Source organism: Pistacia vera, unplaced genomic scaffold, assembly GCF_008641045.1.
Source record: "Pistacia vera cultivar Batoury unplaced genomic scaffold, PisVer_v2 Contig1418, whole genome shotgun sequence".
NCBI classification, from domain to species: Eukaryota; Viridiplantae; Streptophyta; class Magnoliopsida; order Sapindales; family Anacardiaceae; genus Pistacia; species Pistacia vera.
The window spans coordinates 1-17,741 of NW_022195487.1; the positions used below are offsets into that span (position 1 = coordinate 1).

Consider the following 17,741-nt stretch of genomic DNA (forward strand, 5'->3'; position numbering starts at 1 on the left):
TGAACATGTTACTGTTAGAGCTCCAAGATCACTCAACTTCTCTCCACTAATTGAGGCTAGATTGTGAGAGTCTTCACCCTTTTTTCTCCAAGAATCTCGTGTATCCTTATTTCTCCATTGACTCTCACAATTGTTGGTAGTGCCAAGCTGTGATAGGTTGTTAATATATATTAATCAAAAGAGTATGAATATATTCATGTTTCATTACCAATGTGAAGAGGATTATAATTTTAAAAAATTTGGTGATGAAGATAAAAGAAGAGGAAATAAATTTTTCTGTTTTTATATATTTATAAAATATAAAAAAATATCATCACATTTTTTAATGTTAAAATAAATTATTATTATTTTCTAAGGTCTTTGAACTTTTATATTTTGAATAAGTTTAATTTTATTTTTATCAATTTGGTTAAGACCAAGAGGACAAAATAAACTTTACATTGAAAAGCCTTTGTTTCAAACCTTCACCATCACTAATATATTAAATTCTAACAATACAACAACAAAAATAATACCACGTTTACAACCTAATTCCACAATATTTTCTTACAACCTTAACATAGCAACAGAGTTGACACTATCACATCAACTGACAACTTTGATTAAACATGAACGGCTATTCCTTATAGATGAACGATCATTTTTAAAATAGCTATTTCATTTACAAGGTTCAAATATTCCTTATGAAGGGATGATCATTCATTCATAAAGAATTGATTCGTTCATTCATAAGGAAATTCCTTATGAAAGGACAACTATTCCTTGAAGGAATGAATGTTCCTAATGAAAGAAAAATCATTCATTCTATTCCTTATTAATGAACGATCATTCCTTCATAAGAAACATCAATTTCTTATGAAAGAACGATCATCCGTCCCCAAGAAAAGACCATTCGTGTCTAGTCAAAGTTATTTAGTGTTTGGTTATGGTGAGAGTTGACGTGATAATTACCAACTTAACTGTCATATTGAGATTGTAAGAATGGGCTGTGGGTGTAGTATTACTAAAAAAAAAAAAAAAAAAAAAAAGTAATGGAAATTCACTTTCAGAATTTACTGGACTAAAATAACAGTTGTATCCAAACTTAGAGACCCAATATACCGTACTGGCACGTTAGGTTATAACTACTTCTAACTTCTAAGAGAAAAAGGCGTAGCGTTGACTGCTGACTGTTCGTTACAAGGAATCGTCTACACAGTAGACATCGTAGTCCTCAACACACAGGAAACACAACCCCTTGCTTCCAATAAATTCCCGCCACGTCAGCCTCAAAACTCACTAATACCTCTACCTTGCATTCACCCTGTCCTGTTTTTCCCAAAATAAAATCGATGCCTAGCTGTCTCTCAAAAGTGCCAGACTGGCAACCGTTAGAATCCAACATGAAAATCTGCTGGCCTGATTCTCTTATTCCATTTAAAATCAACGGTCCAGATCCCCCCACCTCTGATACTGCTATAAACATCGAATCACTTTTCCTCACCTCTCCCAAAGGCCAAAACTCCTCTCCTATCACTTCACCACTTTCAAAAAAGAATCCAATCACAGAAAACTGTCTTCTGTGACACTGGTTGTCCGTGTTGCGGAAGCTTGACGGCGGTTGCATCGCCGTTAAAGATAAAGAAACTCTGGCATTTGGATTCAGATCCGGCCCGCATTGTACTCGGTTTGTCCATTTTGTGTGTGTTTTTTATTTACTATAGATCCATATTTTGAATCGTTTCGGATTTCTTGTTTGAACGCGTTTCTTTTTAACTGCATTGTCTATTTTTCTGTTTCGTTGGAGTGTTATGCTGTTTGGATTCCGAGAAAATATTATGAAGATTTCGTTGTTGCGTGATTGAAGTTTTAAATTAGGCGGAATTGAGCTGTAACAGATGGCGATAAACTCTTGACATTGTATTAGGCTAAGATATTTTAGTGTAATTTAGTCATTTTGTGTTTGAAGACAAAGGTTGTGAAATTAAATGTTCCTTATTGTTGAAGAGTCAATGTTAAGTATTGTGTCGCTAGGACTTTTAGTTTTGATTCACTGGGGCCAGGGATCCATGAGAATTAGTTAAAAGGCTGAAAGGATATCTTTTTGGAGAGTCATTGTTTGATGGTATGCGTTGTTTGCAAGGAAGGTCTATCTTATTTAAAAAGGCAAAAGAGTGAACATTAAGACATTCAATTTGAATCAGAACTTAAATTTACGAGTAGTTAGTAATGTTTCCCAGGACATTTTTCCAAACATGGAAAAGTAAGGTTTCATTGGATGTTATGGAAAAGTAAGGTTTCATTGGATGTTATGCTATTGGTAATTTTCTTTATTGGGCGATTTATGTTTTGATTTTGCTTTTTTTTTTTTTTTTTTACATAATCATTTGTGTTTTCTATGTGTAATTTCAGTGTGTATAGTAAGTTGCCAAGATGGTCGCCCAGGAATTCACTGTTGATTTGAACAAGGCTCTTGTCTTCCAGGTAGATTTGAATTGCCTGTTTTTTTTCCTTGTAAATCACATGTTCTTAATAGCACTTGTTTGAGCCAATTATCTATGACTAATCATAATTTACCTTGTGCTGTTGACATTTTAATGACTGATGATATTTATAAAGAACATATCATATAATCATTTAACTTTTAGCGGAAACAACTCTTCTTTGATGGTAGATAATCATCTTATTGTTCGTATTGACCACTAGGTATGTGTGTGCAAACACATGTACACATAAGAGCATTAATTGTCTGAGATCATATTGAATATAAGGACCTAACAGGCGTTCTACTTTCATGTGGTAGTGGTTCTGTGTATCACCTATTTATTGCAAAAGGAATGATAGAGACACTGAGGATCTTTGTTCAAGGAGGGATTAAGTTACTCTTGTAATTTTTTTTCTCAATTTTTCATCATTATGTCAACTACTCAACAAGCCAAGTTCCAAACGATCTATTTAATTTTACCGATTACTCACATGCAATTTGTTAGGATCCTACATTTGAAGGGAAAAGAGTGGGCATGTGGATTATAAAGGGCTGGGGCACCCTCCCTTGGCAAGCCGGTTTTCCAGGGAGAGTTATACCCAAGCCCATGAAAGACCCATGGCCCAGCCCAATTATTGAGTTATTGGATTGGGTTCCTATCAATTGGTATTAAAGCATGATCCTGTGTTCACAGGATGTCGCCTACGTGGTAGGCGTGGCAGGCTGACCTTGGGCCCAGGTTGCTACCCTAAGAAAGGGCATAGAGGCCCAAGGGAAAAGGGATCCGCATAGTCATCCAAGGGGTAAAGAGGCCGGTGTGAACGTCAGTTGTGGAAGCGTGGTGGAATGTCAGGATCCCACATTTGAAGGGAAAAGAGTGGGCATGTGGGTTATAAAGGGCTTGGACACCTTCCCTTGGCAAGCCCGTTTTCAAAAGAGAGTTTTATCCAAGCCCATGAAAGACCCATCACCCAGCCCAATTATTGAGTTATTGGAGTGGGTTCTTATCACAATTCAAGCAAGTCTAGAAAAAGAAAGAACTGTTTTTGAAAAGTTTAGTTACACTTCGACTTATAGTATATCCATTTATCTATATGTTATTAACTTTTTCTGGTATGCTAAGTTCACTTCGTTGGTATTACGCCTTGTTGAAGTACTGATTTTTAACTTTACGAGAGCGTATTACAGGTTGGTCATCTTGGAGAAGCATATGAGGAATGGGTTCACCAGCCAATTCCAACCAGGGAAGGCCCTCGATTTTTTGAAAGTGACTTTTGGGAGGTATGGCCTCTTTCTTTATACACAGCATTTTCCTAGTTATGTTCATGCACTCATTTATACTATTTGATATAATAATTCCTCTTCTGAAATGACATATCTCATTTTTACTTGAAACAGTTCTTGACTCGCACTGTCTGGTGGGCAATTCCAGTCATTTGGCTGCCAGTTGTTTTCTACTGCATCTCCTTGTCTGTAAGAATGGGCCATACATTTCTAGAGATAGCAGAAATGGTGGTTTTTGGCATTTTTGTTTGGACGTTGATGGAATACACTTTGCACCGTTTCCTTTTCCACATCAAAACAAAGAGCTATTGGTTTGTTTTTGCCCTAATTCTCTCCCTTTCTGTGCCTTACATACACAAACATATAGGTGCACTAATGCAATTTTTTTTTTTTTTTTGACTTACAATTAGAGCATGCATGCTCTGTTTGTGCTTTAGCCAATGCCCTAACTTTGTTAAGAACTTGCAGGGGTAATACTTTTCATTATCTTATTCATGGTTGCCACCATAAGCATCCTATGGATGGCCTACGGCTTGTTTTCCCTCCTGCTGCAACAGCTGTTCTATGTATACCGGTATGTATTTTTCTCCTTCTTTCATCATAGTAATTATTTTACTTTCCTTGTTTCACATTTATCTATATGAGAAAATGCTTAACTTGATGTAATCATTATTTCCTTGCAAACTCTATGTGTATATAGCTCTGAACATCTTTGGCAGGTGTGAGTCAATGATGTACTTATAGAAGACATGACATTTATTAATTTTACCATAATTAATGCCATTTTTAAACGGTACAGTTGGTCATTGACTAATTTTATTCAACTGTAATTGGGGACTGGCAGTGAATGTTATTTGCAGTGCCTGATTGTAGACTGAAAATTTTTATTGTTGTTTTGTGACTGTTCTTCGCTTGACTTGGATGACCGTTTGTTTCCAGATAATGTTGTTTGTTCCATGCATGGCACTACCATAATGGATTCCATTAAGCACTCCCAAGTGCAACATCTATAAGTTGTTAAATGGTTCTTTCAGTATTTTGGTCGAAACAAACCTTAGCAAATGAATGCAACCAATAGGCATTATGTCAAACTATGTTAAAGGCTGTAACTCTTATAATAAAAGTATACTAAATTTTTCAAGGGTTCTCTTTGTATGCTAAGAGTACGTATTAAGACTATTAAAATGGTAAGTAATAAATATTATTTAACCATTGAAAAGGGCTTTCTTAACAAAGCCCTGTGAATACATGTTAAGACTTGGTGACAAATATTCTTTTACTACTTGAAGAATTCAATTCAATCTCTAAACCAAAATATGTTTCTAGTAAATCATATGATCCTTCAAGATTTAAATTGATCTTTATATAAAGCAGTTACATTTATGATTTGCCATTTTTAGTATTCTTAACATGAAATTAACCCCATAATATAAATCTGTGTTTGAAGTTCCAAATAATTGGAAGTAACTCTTTGTACGTATATTAATGGAAGATGTATGTTTATTGCTTATTGCCCTTTCATTTCCTACTCTTGCCAGTTATGGAATTTTATAAAGCTTCTAGCAACTCCATCAACAACTCCGGCTTTGTTTGGAGGTGGTTTACTTGGCTATGTGATGTATGATTGTACCCATTACTACCTGCATCATGGTCAGCCCTCAAGTGGAGTACCTAAACACCTCAAGGTAAGAATGGTGCATATTTTGTAATTGCAAAAGATATATCATTACCTCTTGCTCATTTTAGTTTAAAATTGCTCAAAATGAAATTAAAAAAGTTTATAGTTTTACGATATTATTGAAATCCATCCCTTGGTTCAAAACCTTGTTAATTTCCATTACTTAACGCGGGGTTCACATTTCAGTTAGTGTCCGTAAATGATCTTTTCTTTTTTTTGGATGGCACCAAGTGTTTATCTTGCTTGTGTTTTGCAGAAATATCACTTGAATCATCACTTCAGAATCCAAGATAAGGGATTTGGAATCACATCATCGCTATGGGATCGAGTGTTCGGAACACTTCCTCAGAGGAAATCAGCCTCGAAGAAGAAATAGATTGAAGAAGATTCATTATTATATTGTTGGCTTATAACATATTTCCAAACATTCTTTCTTCTGCTATTAATTTATTCTAAAGTGAGTAGTCTAGTCCATTGCTTCCAAGGTCAAGGGTGGTGTCAATTTTGTGGTGTAGTTCTATATAAATCATAAGTTATGTATAAATGAAATTGCTATTTTCTTGTTATTTTCTATTTATGAAAGAAAATTCCTTAACTTTAATAGAGAGGGAGCTGTCTGGAAATTATTATGTTAACTATTTAAACTTTATTTTTTATTATTTTCTTAGTTACTGTAAATATAAAACTTCTTGTGACCTAGTTCTATCTTTTTTTTTAATTGCCAATAATACTGTATGTATAACGAAAGCTCATAAAATCTAGAATTAAATTAGAAATAAGAAAAGAGTGTTTTCTATTTCTTTTCAATCCTATTCCATCCATCACATAAATGGATTCAATCAAAACGCTAACTTATGGATTATATTCAAAAACTACACAAAAAATAATAGTCAAAAGTGATGCATCCAATCACTCAAACAATAATGCCATATGGATGAGTAATCTTATGTGGTAGTGAAATGTAAATGAAGTAGTAATTTGATGCAATGTTTTAAAACTCGGGCCAGTTGGTTTAACTGGGACCCGAAAGTTTCACTATGTTGAACTTACATTTTTCCTATATACCAAAAACTCTAGAATTTGGGATAACAGACTGGCGAATATGTTGAACTTACATTTTTCCTATATACCAAAAACTCTAGAATTTGGGATAACAGACTGACGAATAATTGAAGGTCAGAGTGTTAGGACTTTTAAAGAGAAGATGTCGGTGAGTGTAATGGTGGCGAAGGAATTGATTTATGGTGAGTAAATCAATTGGAAATTGAAAAAAATTGGCAACGGCAACAATAAGCTTTTGCTAGTGATTGACGAGGCTAACGGGTGTGGGGTGAGATGGGTTTTGGTTGGGAGGAAGGAGTATTTTTAGGGTGATGGGGAGGGTTGTCAACATTGGCGTTGGTGAGATCCGGCCTAAAATGTCAACACCGATGTCGATAAGATCTTGCCAAAATCAAACCAATTTTGGCCATATTTTGGGTAGATTTTCAGGGGTTTGGGATCAAAGGATGATTAGGGTTGCATTTGGGGTGTTGCCGATCGATTTGTATTTGGGATGTGTTTGCTAAATTTCAAACATATAAGGATTTAACGTAATTTTCATGGGTGTACTTAATATTTTACAAGTTTTTATCACTCGGTCAAACCGGTTAAATTGGTCAACCTGGGACCTGGCAACTATGCTAGGTTTCACCCTAGGTTGGTTTTTAAAACATTAATTTAATAAATGAATGATACAACAATGCGAATAAGACATCACATTAAGTAATGAAATTTTTAAGATAGTTATTGGAGATTACTCATTACTTAAAAACATAGGTCAATTACTTTAGAGTAAACCACTTTTTCCCATCCATAGACTTTTAAAATGTCACTTTACTACCCAACTTTATATTTTATTAGGGTTTGCACAACTACCTCTCCCAAGTTAAATTTTGGTTAATCCTAATCACCAAAATTCAATCTTTCATCATTAAAAGACTCATTGTAGTCTGGACTGATTTTGCTCTCTATTCATCACTAGAATATAAATTTGAATAATAAAATAATATTTTAAAAATTTGTGAATGAAAAAGTGTCATTAAGTGTTATTTGAGTGGGAAAAAGTCGTTAACTCATGATTGGATTAGTTATTAGTTTGAACTAGACCAGGCAACGAGTGGGCTGGGCGGGTACATACAGGGCTGTTACGGGTAAAAAAATTTCACGATTGAAAAATGTATGACTCGTCGACCCGCGGGTCACTCGCAAAAACAGAATCATATGGAAGGAAGACAATCTGTAGGTTTTATATTTGCGTGAAAGGTCCGTCGTTAAGTCAAAGAGCCTGTAATAATGGAGTACTTGCTTCAGGGGAGAGGTGGCGATTGGGTGATGTTTTTTAGTCTTTTGAGGCGAGTTTTTGGCATGGAATCTGAGGAAGAAGATGGCAGAGATTAGTGCTGAAGTTGCCGTTGTGAGAGGGATGAAGTAGGAGGAAAACTCATTTATGACCACGAAAGCCTTATATTAAATAGTAATATTAACCCCACTCCAAGAAATACTTATTACTAAAATTTATGACCTCGTGCCAAGAGTTGATGAAGAATGTTTATCATTTACAAGTTAAATTGAGAGTTGAAGAAAGAGAGAGAGATTAAGACTTGCTTCGTGAGAGAGAAGGCGAGTTGAGCGTGAGAGAGATGGAGAGCTGCGTGAGAGAGACGGAGAGTTGAGCGTGAGAGAAATGGAGAGTTCCGGGAGACAGATTGAGAGCAGAGCGTGAGAGAGATTGAGAGCTGCTGGTCCTGGGCGCTACCGACTGCAGGAGTGAGAAATGGCTTAGGGTTTTTTTGGGTTTAGGTTAAAGTACGGGTACCCTGGATTACCTGGCCCACCTGCAGTTTTCACGGGCGAGCCGGGCACAGGTAATTTTGAAACGGGTAATATTAAGGGTTATCTATACCCGCCCGTTAGATACGAATACCCGTTTACTTGCGGGTACGGCCCTCTTTTAACTAGTCTAGTTTGAACAGATTGTAAAGCCGGAAATGGATTTTAACAATCGGTCAATTATTTTTAATCTTTTATTGTTTAAATCATACAATATTTTTAAATAATTCAATATTTGCCAAATACTTTTATAAAATTATTTACTTACCCTTACACCCTGTTAAATCTAATATTGAGTAACTGCTAACTACTGATTAATAATTTATACTTTTTCAATAATTTTTTTTAACAAATTATACTTAAATTGATAATATCCAACATAATATTTCAATGCTTTATCAAACTCTCTTCATTCGCCACAAATCAAATTGGACCAACACTATGCTTATCAAGAAAACATAAAATCTAATTTGGGGATTTCATAATAGAGTAAACCACCTTTCCTCCACCCAAATAGTGACTTAATGACATTTTTATACTCATAAACTTTTAAAATACCATTTTACTACTCAAATTTATATTCAATTTCTGATTTCGGCATTATTATAATCCCACCCCACCATCATTTTCTTTCCCTGATTATCACTCACCAAAACCACTCAAACCCTACTCTGGTTGACCTAGTCAATCGCCGATAATTGAGCGATTAGGGTTTTATAGCCGCTCCTCCCAACTCAGATTCTGATCAATCCCAACCACCAAAATCTAAACTTTTATCATCAAAAGACTTATCGGCCTCCCTTCTTCAAAAGCCCTAACAATCTGTATCGAGTTTGTTCTTTGTTTGCCGTCAGAATATAAATTTTGGTAGTAAAGTGGTATTGTAAAAGTATATGAGTGGAAAAGTATTATTAAGTCATTATTTGGGTGGGAAAAGGTCATTAACTCTTTCAAAATATGAAATTGATTGGGAAATTGGGATTGATTTTTAGGGCCTATTCGTCTACATTTTTCTGTTTTATTTTCATTTTTCTAACATAAAAATGAGGAAAATAAGCATTTTATTTACTATTCTTGTTGTTATACCTGGGAAAATAGGGCTGACGTGGCGCCCGGTTAAGTGCGAAAGGTCAGACCTCGGGAAGAGTCCGCTGACATTCTGGAGCAGCCGCGTCACGTAATGATGCAAGCAGCACACTCCTGTCGGTACAGTGGGTGCGCGCCAGACTGAAGAAAGGCTAAAGGACGTCCACGTGTCCAATCCTTGCAGCAAATCGCGTGAATTACTCTAGAAGGTGGGCAATGTGACATAAAGAAGGATTTGCACGGATAATCCCACCAACTCATAGATTCAGTAATGATAACCTTAATCTATCCTACTATAAATTGGGAGCTCTCATCTCATTTGAGGGATTAGCTGCTCTCTCTCTAGGATTTACAACATTTCATACCTTGTATTATCATTTTAAAGTCAGTCCGCTGAAGCGACCTGAACTTTATCGTTAATACAAACATCAGTGGACGTAGGACTTGCTTCCTTAACATGCGAACCACTTTAAAACTCCTTTCTTACTGCATTTGCTCTCGATTCTCTTGCTTTCACGTGTGTTTTTTGGGCCAGCTCAGCATCTCACACGTGCGTTTCGTCGGTGTCAAAATCACGCATCAACACTTGTATTTCAGATTTGAACATAAGAGTGAATATAATAGAAGATGTGGGCTCCTTTATATACAAATTTTATTCCTCTTTTTATATTTTCTCTTCACTTTAATATATATATATATATATATTTTTTTTTTTATTCAAATCAATTATCTAACATAAAAGTGCAAACGGAAACTAACAATTGACATATTTGAAATAAAATCTTTGAAACGAATAAATATAAGTAGTGATTTTATATGGTTTTAATGGTTGTGTATGTGATAAATTTCGTATATTTTATTTCTTTCTTGGTAATTGTTAGAGTCCCACACTGACTAGGCACGCTCAAGCCTTCTGATTTATAAGAGGGGGTAATTTTCCCATTCAACAAGGCCTTATTGGGTGAGGAGTCAGACCCACCTAAAATTCTATTATGGTATCAGAGCCCATGTTTAGTTGAGTTGAGTGTTTGACTAGTGGATGAGGAGTTAAAGCCCAGCAACTACCTCCATCAATAGACATGACCCAACATATGGGCTTGACCATGAGAGGGAGTGTTGGAGTCCCACACCGACTAGGCACACTCAAGCCTACTGGTTTATAAGAGGGGGTAAGCCTCCCATTCAACAAGACCTTATTGGGTGAGGAGTCAGGCCCACCATAAATTCTATCATGGTTTCAGAGCCCAGGTTTAGTTGAGTTGAGTGTTTGACTAACAGGTGAGAAGTTAGAGCCAACAACTACCTCCATTAATAGATATGACCCAACATATGGGCTTGATCATGAGGGAGAGTGTTGGAGTCCCATACCAATTAGACACGCTCAAGCATTCTAATTTATAAGAGGGGATAATCCTCCCATTCAACAAGGTCTTATTGGGCGAGAAGTCAGACCCACCTCAAATTCTATCAGTAATAAATTTCGTATTTTTTATTTTTTTCTTTATGTTTTCAGATAATATGTTGAATATATTTTTATTTTTCATGTTTTCAAATACTATTTTTAGATAAATATATCAAACGCATTTTAGTTTTCACATTTTCTGACTAACTAAAAAACAGAAAACAAAAACATCCAATTTATAAAAGAATACATTTTCAAATTTTTTTTTTTTTTTAATTTATTTGTCTCGACTATTTTATCCCTTAAACCCTTACTCTTTAGTCTTTATAAAGCCCGTTAATTTGAAGGGCCCGAGTGTCAACTTTGAGGGCCCGGGTTTTAGACCGACTTTGAATCCAACCCGACCCGAACCGATAACTATACCCTCTTAGGGTTTCTCTTCCCTGCACTCTGCAACACACTAAACTCTCATGTTTTCTTTCTTACTCTCTTCGTCCAGAACAGAGACAGTTAGGGTTTAGGGTTTTTACAATGACCAACGATTAACTGCAATCAAGTAAGTCTCTTTCTTTATACTCATACGAGGCTTCGGTTTTTTATTTTCAGTTTTAATTCATTTGTTAGTTCTTCTACTTGTAGAAATGGCAGCGGATGGTTCAGAAAAGCAAGCGCCGGTGAATCCCTGCTGTCAATTGGTATGACTTTCAGAGTTTTTGCTCACATATTTATTATTATTTTTTTTTTTTTTGGTGAACAAATTTTAATTGAAGATGATGTTTTACAGTGGAGAAGTAGGTGCTCTCAGCTACAAGAGAAGCGGAGCGCATTGCGCCAAGCTCTGAAGCTTTTTGAGCAACAACTTGATAAGGTTCAAGCTGAAAATCTCTCTTTCAGGAAAGGTAAGTGGGATCTAGTATTGTATTAAGCTGGTAGTCTCTCCATAATATAGGCATTGTTATCATGCTTATAACATATGATTTTAGTAATATTTAACATCAATCCAGTTATGAAGTATGAGCCGGTAGTTGAAAATCTTTGATTGGATTTCAGGTTATGTTGATACTAGAATTTATAAATGTGAAGGGTATGTGTCAAGTTTTCACTGCAGAGCTGTTGGGTACATAACTGTTATAGCATATGTTAAACTGATTTGGATGAGCCTGATGCTGCATTTCATTTATACTTTTTTTTGGAGAGTTTCACTAGGCAGGGTTTTGTTAATGTTTGATGTTAAATGCAATGGTTTTAAGTGAGAAATTCTGATGATAGATAGAAAACGGTGCTTTTTGAATATTGTGACTTATGGAAAGTACAAAAGTAGTTGGTAATTGTGATAGTAAATGGAAAAATTAGTTGGGTCACAGAGGTAAAAGAAAGTTGAGTTTCTAGAAATTAGCCTAGTATCATGTAATGAAGCTTTTGCCCAAATATACCCTCTTTGTTTTTCTTTTCTATGGCTTAATGAAAGCACTCTTTTTTAATTAATTTTTAACTTTGTACATTCTCAGCATGTGAAGAAGAGCAGGCACGTGCTGAAGTTGAGAAAGAGGGAAGAGAGAAAGAATTGGCTGCAAGAGTTTCATTGGAGAATGAGATATCTGCCTTGAAGTCTGAAATCTCTATATTACAGCAGAAAGGAAGATCGCATGCTGAAGATAAAAGTGAGGATGTGAAACTCCTGCAAGTTTGTGTTTCTGACGGGGAAAAGGAAATAAATAGACTCAAAGAGCTGCTTGAGAAAGAGAAAGTAAGGGCAGACTCAGAAAAGAAGAATGCTGAAGCAGACAAGAAGAGAGCTGTTGAAGCATGGAAATATGTTAAAGCTGAAAAGGGTAAGGCTGATGAAGAAAGGAAGCTTGCAAATACTGAAGGAAAGAAGGGTAATGAATATAGGCTTCAGTTGGAGGCAATGGGTAAAGAGGTTGATGATGCAAAATCGAAATTACATTCTGTGACATTAAAGTTGGCAGAGGGAAACAAAAAACTTGAAGCTGAAAAACAGAAGGTAACCAAAGAGAGAAAACGTGCAGATGCGGAGAGGAATAAAGCAGAGGAGCAAAGAAAGCTAGCAGAAGGTAATTGGAATCAGGCTGAGGCAGAAAAATGTCGTGCTGAAAGTTTGTGTCAGCAATTGGAAGAGACTAGACTAAGAGTTGAGAAAGAAAAATGTTGTTCTGATAAGCTTTCCCAACAGTTAGAAGAAGCTAGAGGAAGGATTGACGAACTGCAGAAGCAGATATATGACCTTCAGTCCTCTAGAAAAAGGGTCAAGGCTTCTGCTATTTCACCTGAAAAGCATTTGAATGCTGACTCTGGGAAAATGAAACTTTTGAAAAAACAATTGAAGTTTAAAAAAATGCAAGTAAAGCATGCCAAACAAGTGGCTAAGTTGGAGAAACGTCATAATGTTCTCTTGCGAGAAGTAGTAGGTCATTTGAAGTTAGATCTTGTTCAATTTTCCAATCGCCTGGATTTAGTTGATAAATGTTTCTCGCTCAAGGCTGAAGGTATAGATAATCCAAGAAAGGAAAAGGTTAGTTTGTCAACCTAATTACTTGCACCTTTTGCAATCTTTTTTATTATTTATTTTTTATTTTCAATAGTGAAGCTTGTTTTGTTTATGATGTTTGTAAACTTTATTCTTGAAAAAATAGCACACAGGTTTTGACATTTGTTACTGAACTTTGCTACTGATTGATTTTTCTCAGAAACGAGGTTACATGAAGACGCTTTAGTGTAATGACATGGTGGGTAGAGCATTAGTTTGCACTTGATACTTTGTTGTGTGGACAGTTTTAGACTTACTTGCAGAACTCTGGTGGGCTACGTAATTTACAAAAAAAGAGAATTTCCTCCTCCTCTCTCTTGATCTATCTGGGTCATGTAGGCATCATATACTGTCATATAGTTTTTGTAAATAAACTGAGTGTTTGTGTCAGTTTCTTATATACATTTACTTTATATATCTTTAGATGGAAATATTAGATCAATTGGCTTTTGGAATAGTTAGGTCATTCATTTGTTTGATGAGACGTGGGAGCCTTTTTTAAAAAAAAAAAAAAATTAATGTCGGTTTATATTTTGATTGTGAATCTATAGCTCCTCATATTGCTTGCTTTCCTTGTCCTTGATCTTTTCTAGCTTCTGCTTCTGGTTTTTTACTGGATGCTTTGACACACTGTGCAGGTTATGGACCAACCAAATATGCAAACATTGGAGGAAGAAGTCATTGGTGGAGAGCCATTTCAGATGTACCTTCAAAGTGAAAATGAACTTCAAAAGCCTTGCCGCAGGACAAGTGCTGCCTCTGGTCATTTTAGGCAAACACTTCAATGTCTTGTGCCATCGCAGTCTTTATCTGGAGGGAACTGTTGTGAATCCATTTCAGGTATTGATTCTAAAGATTCTAAATTGGAGTCTCTGCTTGGAGGCTCTAGCCGAAAAATGTTACAGAGTTGTGCAATAAATTCCAGTTCGGCATCTTTTTCTGATGGACTATTCGTGGGCTCACAGGGAAGGGGTGCTTTTTCTGTTACCACGTCTTCAAAATTTATGGAAGAGAGCTTGAATGCTCAACCAACAAATTCCAGCATGTCTGGTGAAGTTAACAAAATGAAATGCAATAAAAATCTTGCTGTGGTTGCTGAAGATAGTGTTAGAAGTCCTCTTAAAATTGCTGGCATTGGAAGTGGTAATGGATCTAATATGAAGAGAAAGAGGGCACTTGATGCAATTGAATCAATTGAATTGTTGCACACAGAGGGTAAGAAGTTGCATCTACAGATGGAAGAGAAGCTGTCTGATTTTCATAATATGTTGAACAAACAACTTGATGAATCCTTGGAAGAGGTAAATAATATAGTACCTAACCTTCAAGAGAATTCATTTGTCAAGCATGAGCAGTGCCACAAGAAGAGAAAGACATCAGATGAAGAGACTGTAGGTATTCAATGTTTTTTGAGCACTGATGAACAGATGAAGACACAAAAAGTTGATGGTAATATCCATGAAGATGGAAGGGTGTCCGGAGAAGTTTCCCAATCTACCATTGGTCTAATAGGATGTGCACGGCCATGTGCAGAGGGCATTAGTGATTCAATTATTAGTGACTTTGAAACTAATGAAAAATTTGAGGACATGGCAGATGGAGATTTTATGAAATTGCTGGACTTGGAGAATCCTGTTGATGAGGAATGTTACAGAACAGCAATGGAAATGCCTTTGTCGCCTACTCTTCCTGAGATTGAATTTCAAGGTGCTGAAACATTTGATATGGGTAAATCTGAACCTTTGGCAGACAGAAGTTTGCATAATGGCTTGTCTGATGAAAAAGAAAATATGGTGCCTTCTTGCAGTTCTGATGTCATAGATGTGGAGATTAATTCCAGTGAGTTGAAAAAATGTGTTTCTACAACATTATTGTATGAGAATAAAGGTCCTGTCGATTCCTATGATCCTCAAGTGAATGATGAGAATGGTTTACATAGTGGTAAGCAACCAGGAAAAGCTTGTGATCATCAGTTTGAGGACTTTGGAGTGGTTGGGGTAATATCGGATCCATGTAGTTCTAGGGATGAAGTTCTGCCTTTTGAAAGTGAAGTTGGACCTGCATGTAATAATATTCCTAAGCCCTTCACTGTAGTATGTGATTTTAAGGACAATAGCAGTATATCCAGAATATTTTGTGCCACAAAAACTTGTATGGATCGGTGCTCATTGGTTAGTCAAACAGAGTGGATATTACAAAAGATTTTGCTTGCTCTCAAAAGAGAAGAAAATTTGCTTTCCAAGTAAGTCATTAAAATTCCATCTTTGGATTCTTTAAATGTTTGTAATTAGCTGATGTTATTTGATTTTACTGTCTGCTTTTGTTGGATATTGCCATAGTAGTTAATATATAGAAATTTCATGCTCATTCAGATAGCAAATCAGCACCACTTAAATTTACTTCTTCTGTTGACTTGTTTAGGGAAAAGGCCTGTGTATTCTTTTCATTGCTACTTCTCAACTTCCCAACAGCTGCTCCAGGACAGCCTGGGAACTTTTTGAGTAGGGATTTCACTGTCTGCTCAGAGTCTTTCGCCAGAAATCTTCATGCAGGTATGGAATTTCTTGTGTGATCATGTAATATTTTACTAGAGTATGATATGTGATAACTAGTTATCAAAACTATATAAGCTGCTTGTTATATGTATCTGATACATTGAGTTGAATTTAATGTTTATTTGTAGTAATGTCTGATGCTGAGGCAAGAAGAGTGTTTAAAGATTTATGTTTGGATGAGTTGCTCAGTCTCATTGAGGATTTCCTTGTGGACGGAAGAGTCATGACATCCACTGATGGATCTTCTGCAACATTGAGCGAAATTAATTCAAAAGTCAATGTCCATTTAGATGGTGTAAATACAATGTTCTCATTTGAAGCTGCTACAGCTGACCAGTTGGTGGCGGGGAGCATTGTATTGGCATCAATATCTGTAGCAACCAATCACATTGGATATATTACAGAGGCTGTATACAATGTTTTTCGGATGCGGCGGAGTGATCCTTCCCTGTTGCTGGCAATTCTTCACATTTTTGCTTACTTGGGTGGGGAGAAGTTATTCGCCTTGAAAAAAGATAGTTTAATAATGACTGTGATGAAATCAATAGTCACATATCTTGAGAGAGGAAGCTTACCATCTGGTGCAACTTCTTGTTTTCCATCTGCCAGTGACTTTCGAACTGAGTTCCATCCGTGTCTTGATTGCCCATTTTCAAAGGATGCAATTTCTGTAGATATTGCCATTAAATTGCTCCTGGAAAAGCTTAAGAGTTGTTCTCAGTCCAGGACCATGAGTGTCCTTTCCCATGAGGACCAAACTGAACAAAGTTGCCAAGAGCTTTGTAATGTTCATGATATGAAGGGTGATGAATCATGTTTCTTAAAAAAGTATGAGATGCCTGCTTTCCAATCAGAATTTGTTGTCAATATGACTTTGTGCCACGTGACTGATGTTCTATCATTGGTGGAACTGCTTGCATGCAACATGGTATGGCTTCCTATCTTTGTTTTACTGTTAATGCTTCTGTTATGTCCTACTTTCTTGTTCCTGTCATGTGGGATTGATCACTTACAAGGTTTGCCACCTTGAGATGTTCTCAACTTGACAGCCTTGGAAGAAGGCTTTTGTAACTAATTACATTTTTATACCTTAGCTTTGAAGCTTCTTGTCCCTTGAGCCATTATATTTTTTGAAGCCATTTTATTGTGATTAAGGAGCATAATCACTATAGCTAGAGTTGTCTTTTGAAGCTGTGATGTTTTAACAAATCTCTTAAAAAGTGACTGAAAATGTGTATGTACTACCCAAACCAAAAAAATAGAATTGTTTTATGCTATTTTGTGATTAAGGAAAACAGGAATGGTCTTACTTTAGTGAATACAAAGGGGTAAAAAAATGAACGGAGAGGGAAAATTTGTGGTTCGTGGAAAATTGTTTGCTCCACATGGTGCTGGGAGAATTGTATCTAACATTTTACTTGTTTTCCTCTTTAAATGCAGAGATGGGATTGGACATGTACTACAATTATCCCTGAACTGTTGAGAATACTGGAATCATCTATGCAGGAGAGCTTCACTGTGGCTATTGTCATTCTCCTGGGGCAGCTTGGAAGGTTTGTTCAAACTGTTGCTCTGGCATAATATTTAATATTTTTTAAACCGTATTTGAATCCTTTGCCAATTACTGATTCTGTTTTTGAAAAACCATTGTCCTTATAATTCCGGATGTCTTTGCCTCTGATTATTTGGTTAAATGCACCTTGAGGTTTGGAAGAGGTATCCTGTCTCTGTTTAAGCCAGCTTACTTTGGTAGAGAATAATTTATTAAGTCCTAAGAATTAATTTTAGATTTTTCTCATTTCTTAGTTTATCAATTTCTTTTTCATGGTATGTGCTGAATTTTATTAGGCATG

General features: G+C 36.0%; 2 protein-coding genes across 2 annotated transcripts; both read left to right on the forward strand.

The window, feature by feature from the left end:
* The first annotated feature begins 1,445 nt into the window (after positions 1 to 1,445).
* LOC116123330 (dihydroceramide fatty acyl 2-hydroxylase FAH1-like) lies at positions 1,446 to 6,027 on the forward strand. The gene is made up of 7 exons (XM_031409123.1): positions 1,446 to 1,666; positions 2,392 to 2,463; positions 3,653 to 3,745; positions 3,863 to 4,059; positions 4,217 to 4,322; positions 5,287 to 5,433; positions 5,683 to 6,027. The coding sequence occupies exons 2-7, from the start codon at positions 2,413 to 2,415 to the stop codon at positions 5,800 to 5,802; spliced, it is 714 nt and encodes a 237-aa protein (XP_031264983.1). The 5' UTR covers positions 1,446 to 1,666; positions 2,392 to 2,412; the 3' UTR covers positions 5,803 to 6,027.
* Positions 6,028 to 11,243: 5,216 nt separating this feature from the next.
* Positions 11,244 to 17,694, forward strand: LOC116123329. Its single transcript, XM_031409122.1, has 8 exons — positions 11,244 to 11,341; positions 11,425 to 11,480; positions 11,570 to 11,684; positions 12,294 to 13,318; positions 13,972 to 15,575; positions 15,755 to 15,885; positions 16,017 to 16,816; positions 17,329 to 17,694. The coding sequence occupies exons 2-8, from the start codon at positions 11,427 to 11,429 to the stop codon at positions 17,467 to 17,469; spliced, it is 3,870 nt and encodes a 1,289-aa protein (XP_031264982.1). The 5' UTR covers positions 11,244 to 11,341; positions 11,425 to 11,426; the 3' UTR covers positions 17,470 to 17,694.
* Positions 17,695 to 17,741: the final 47 nt, after the last annotated feature.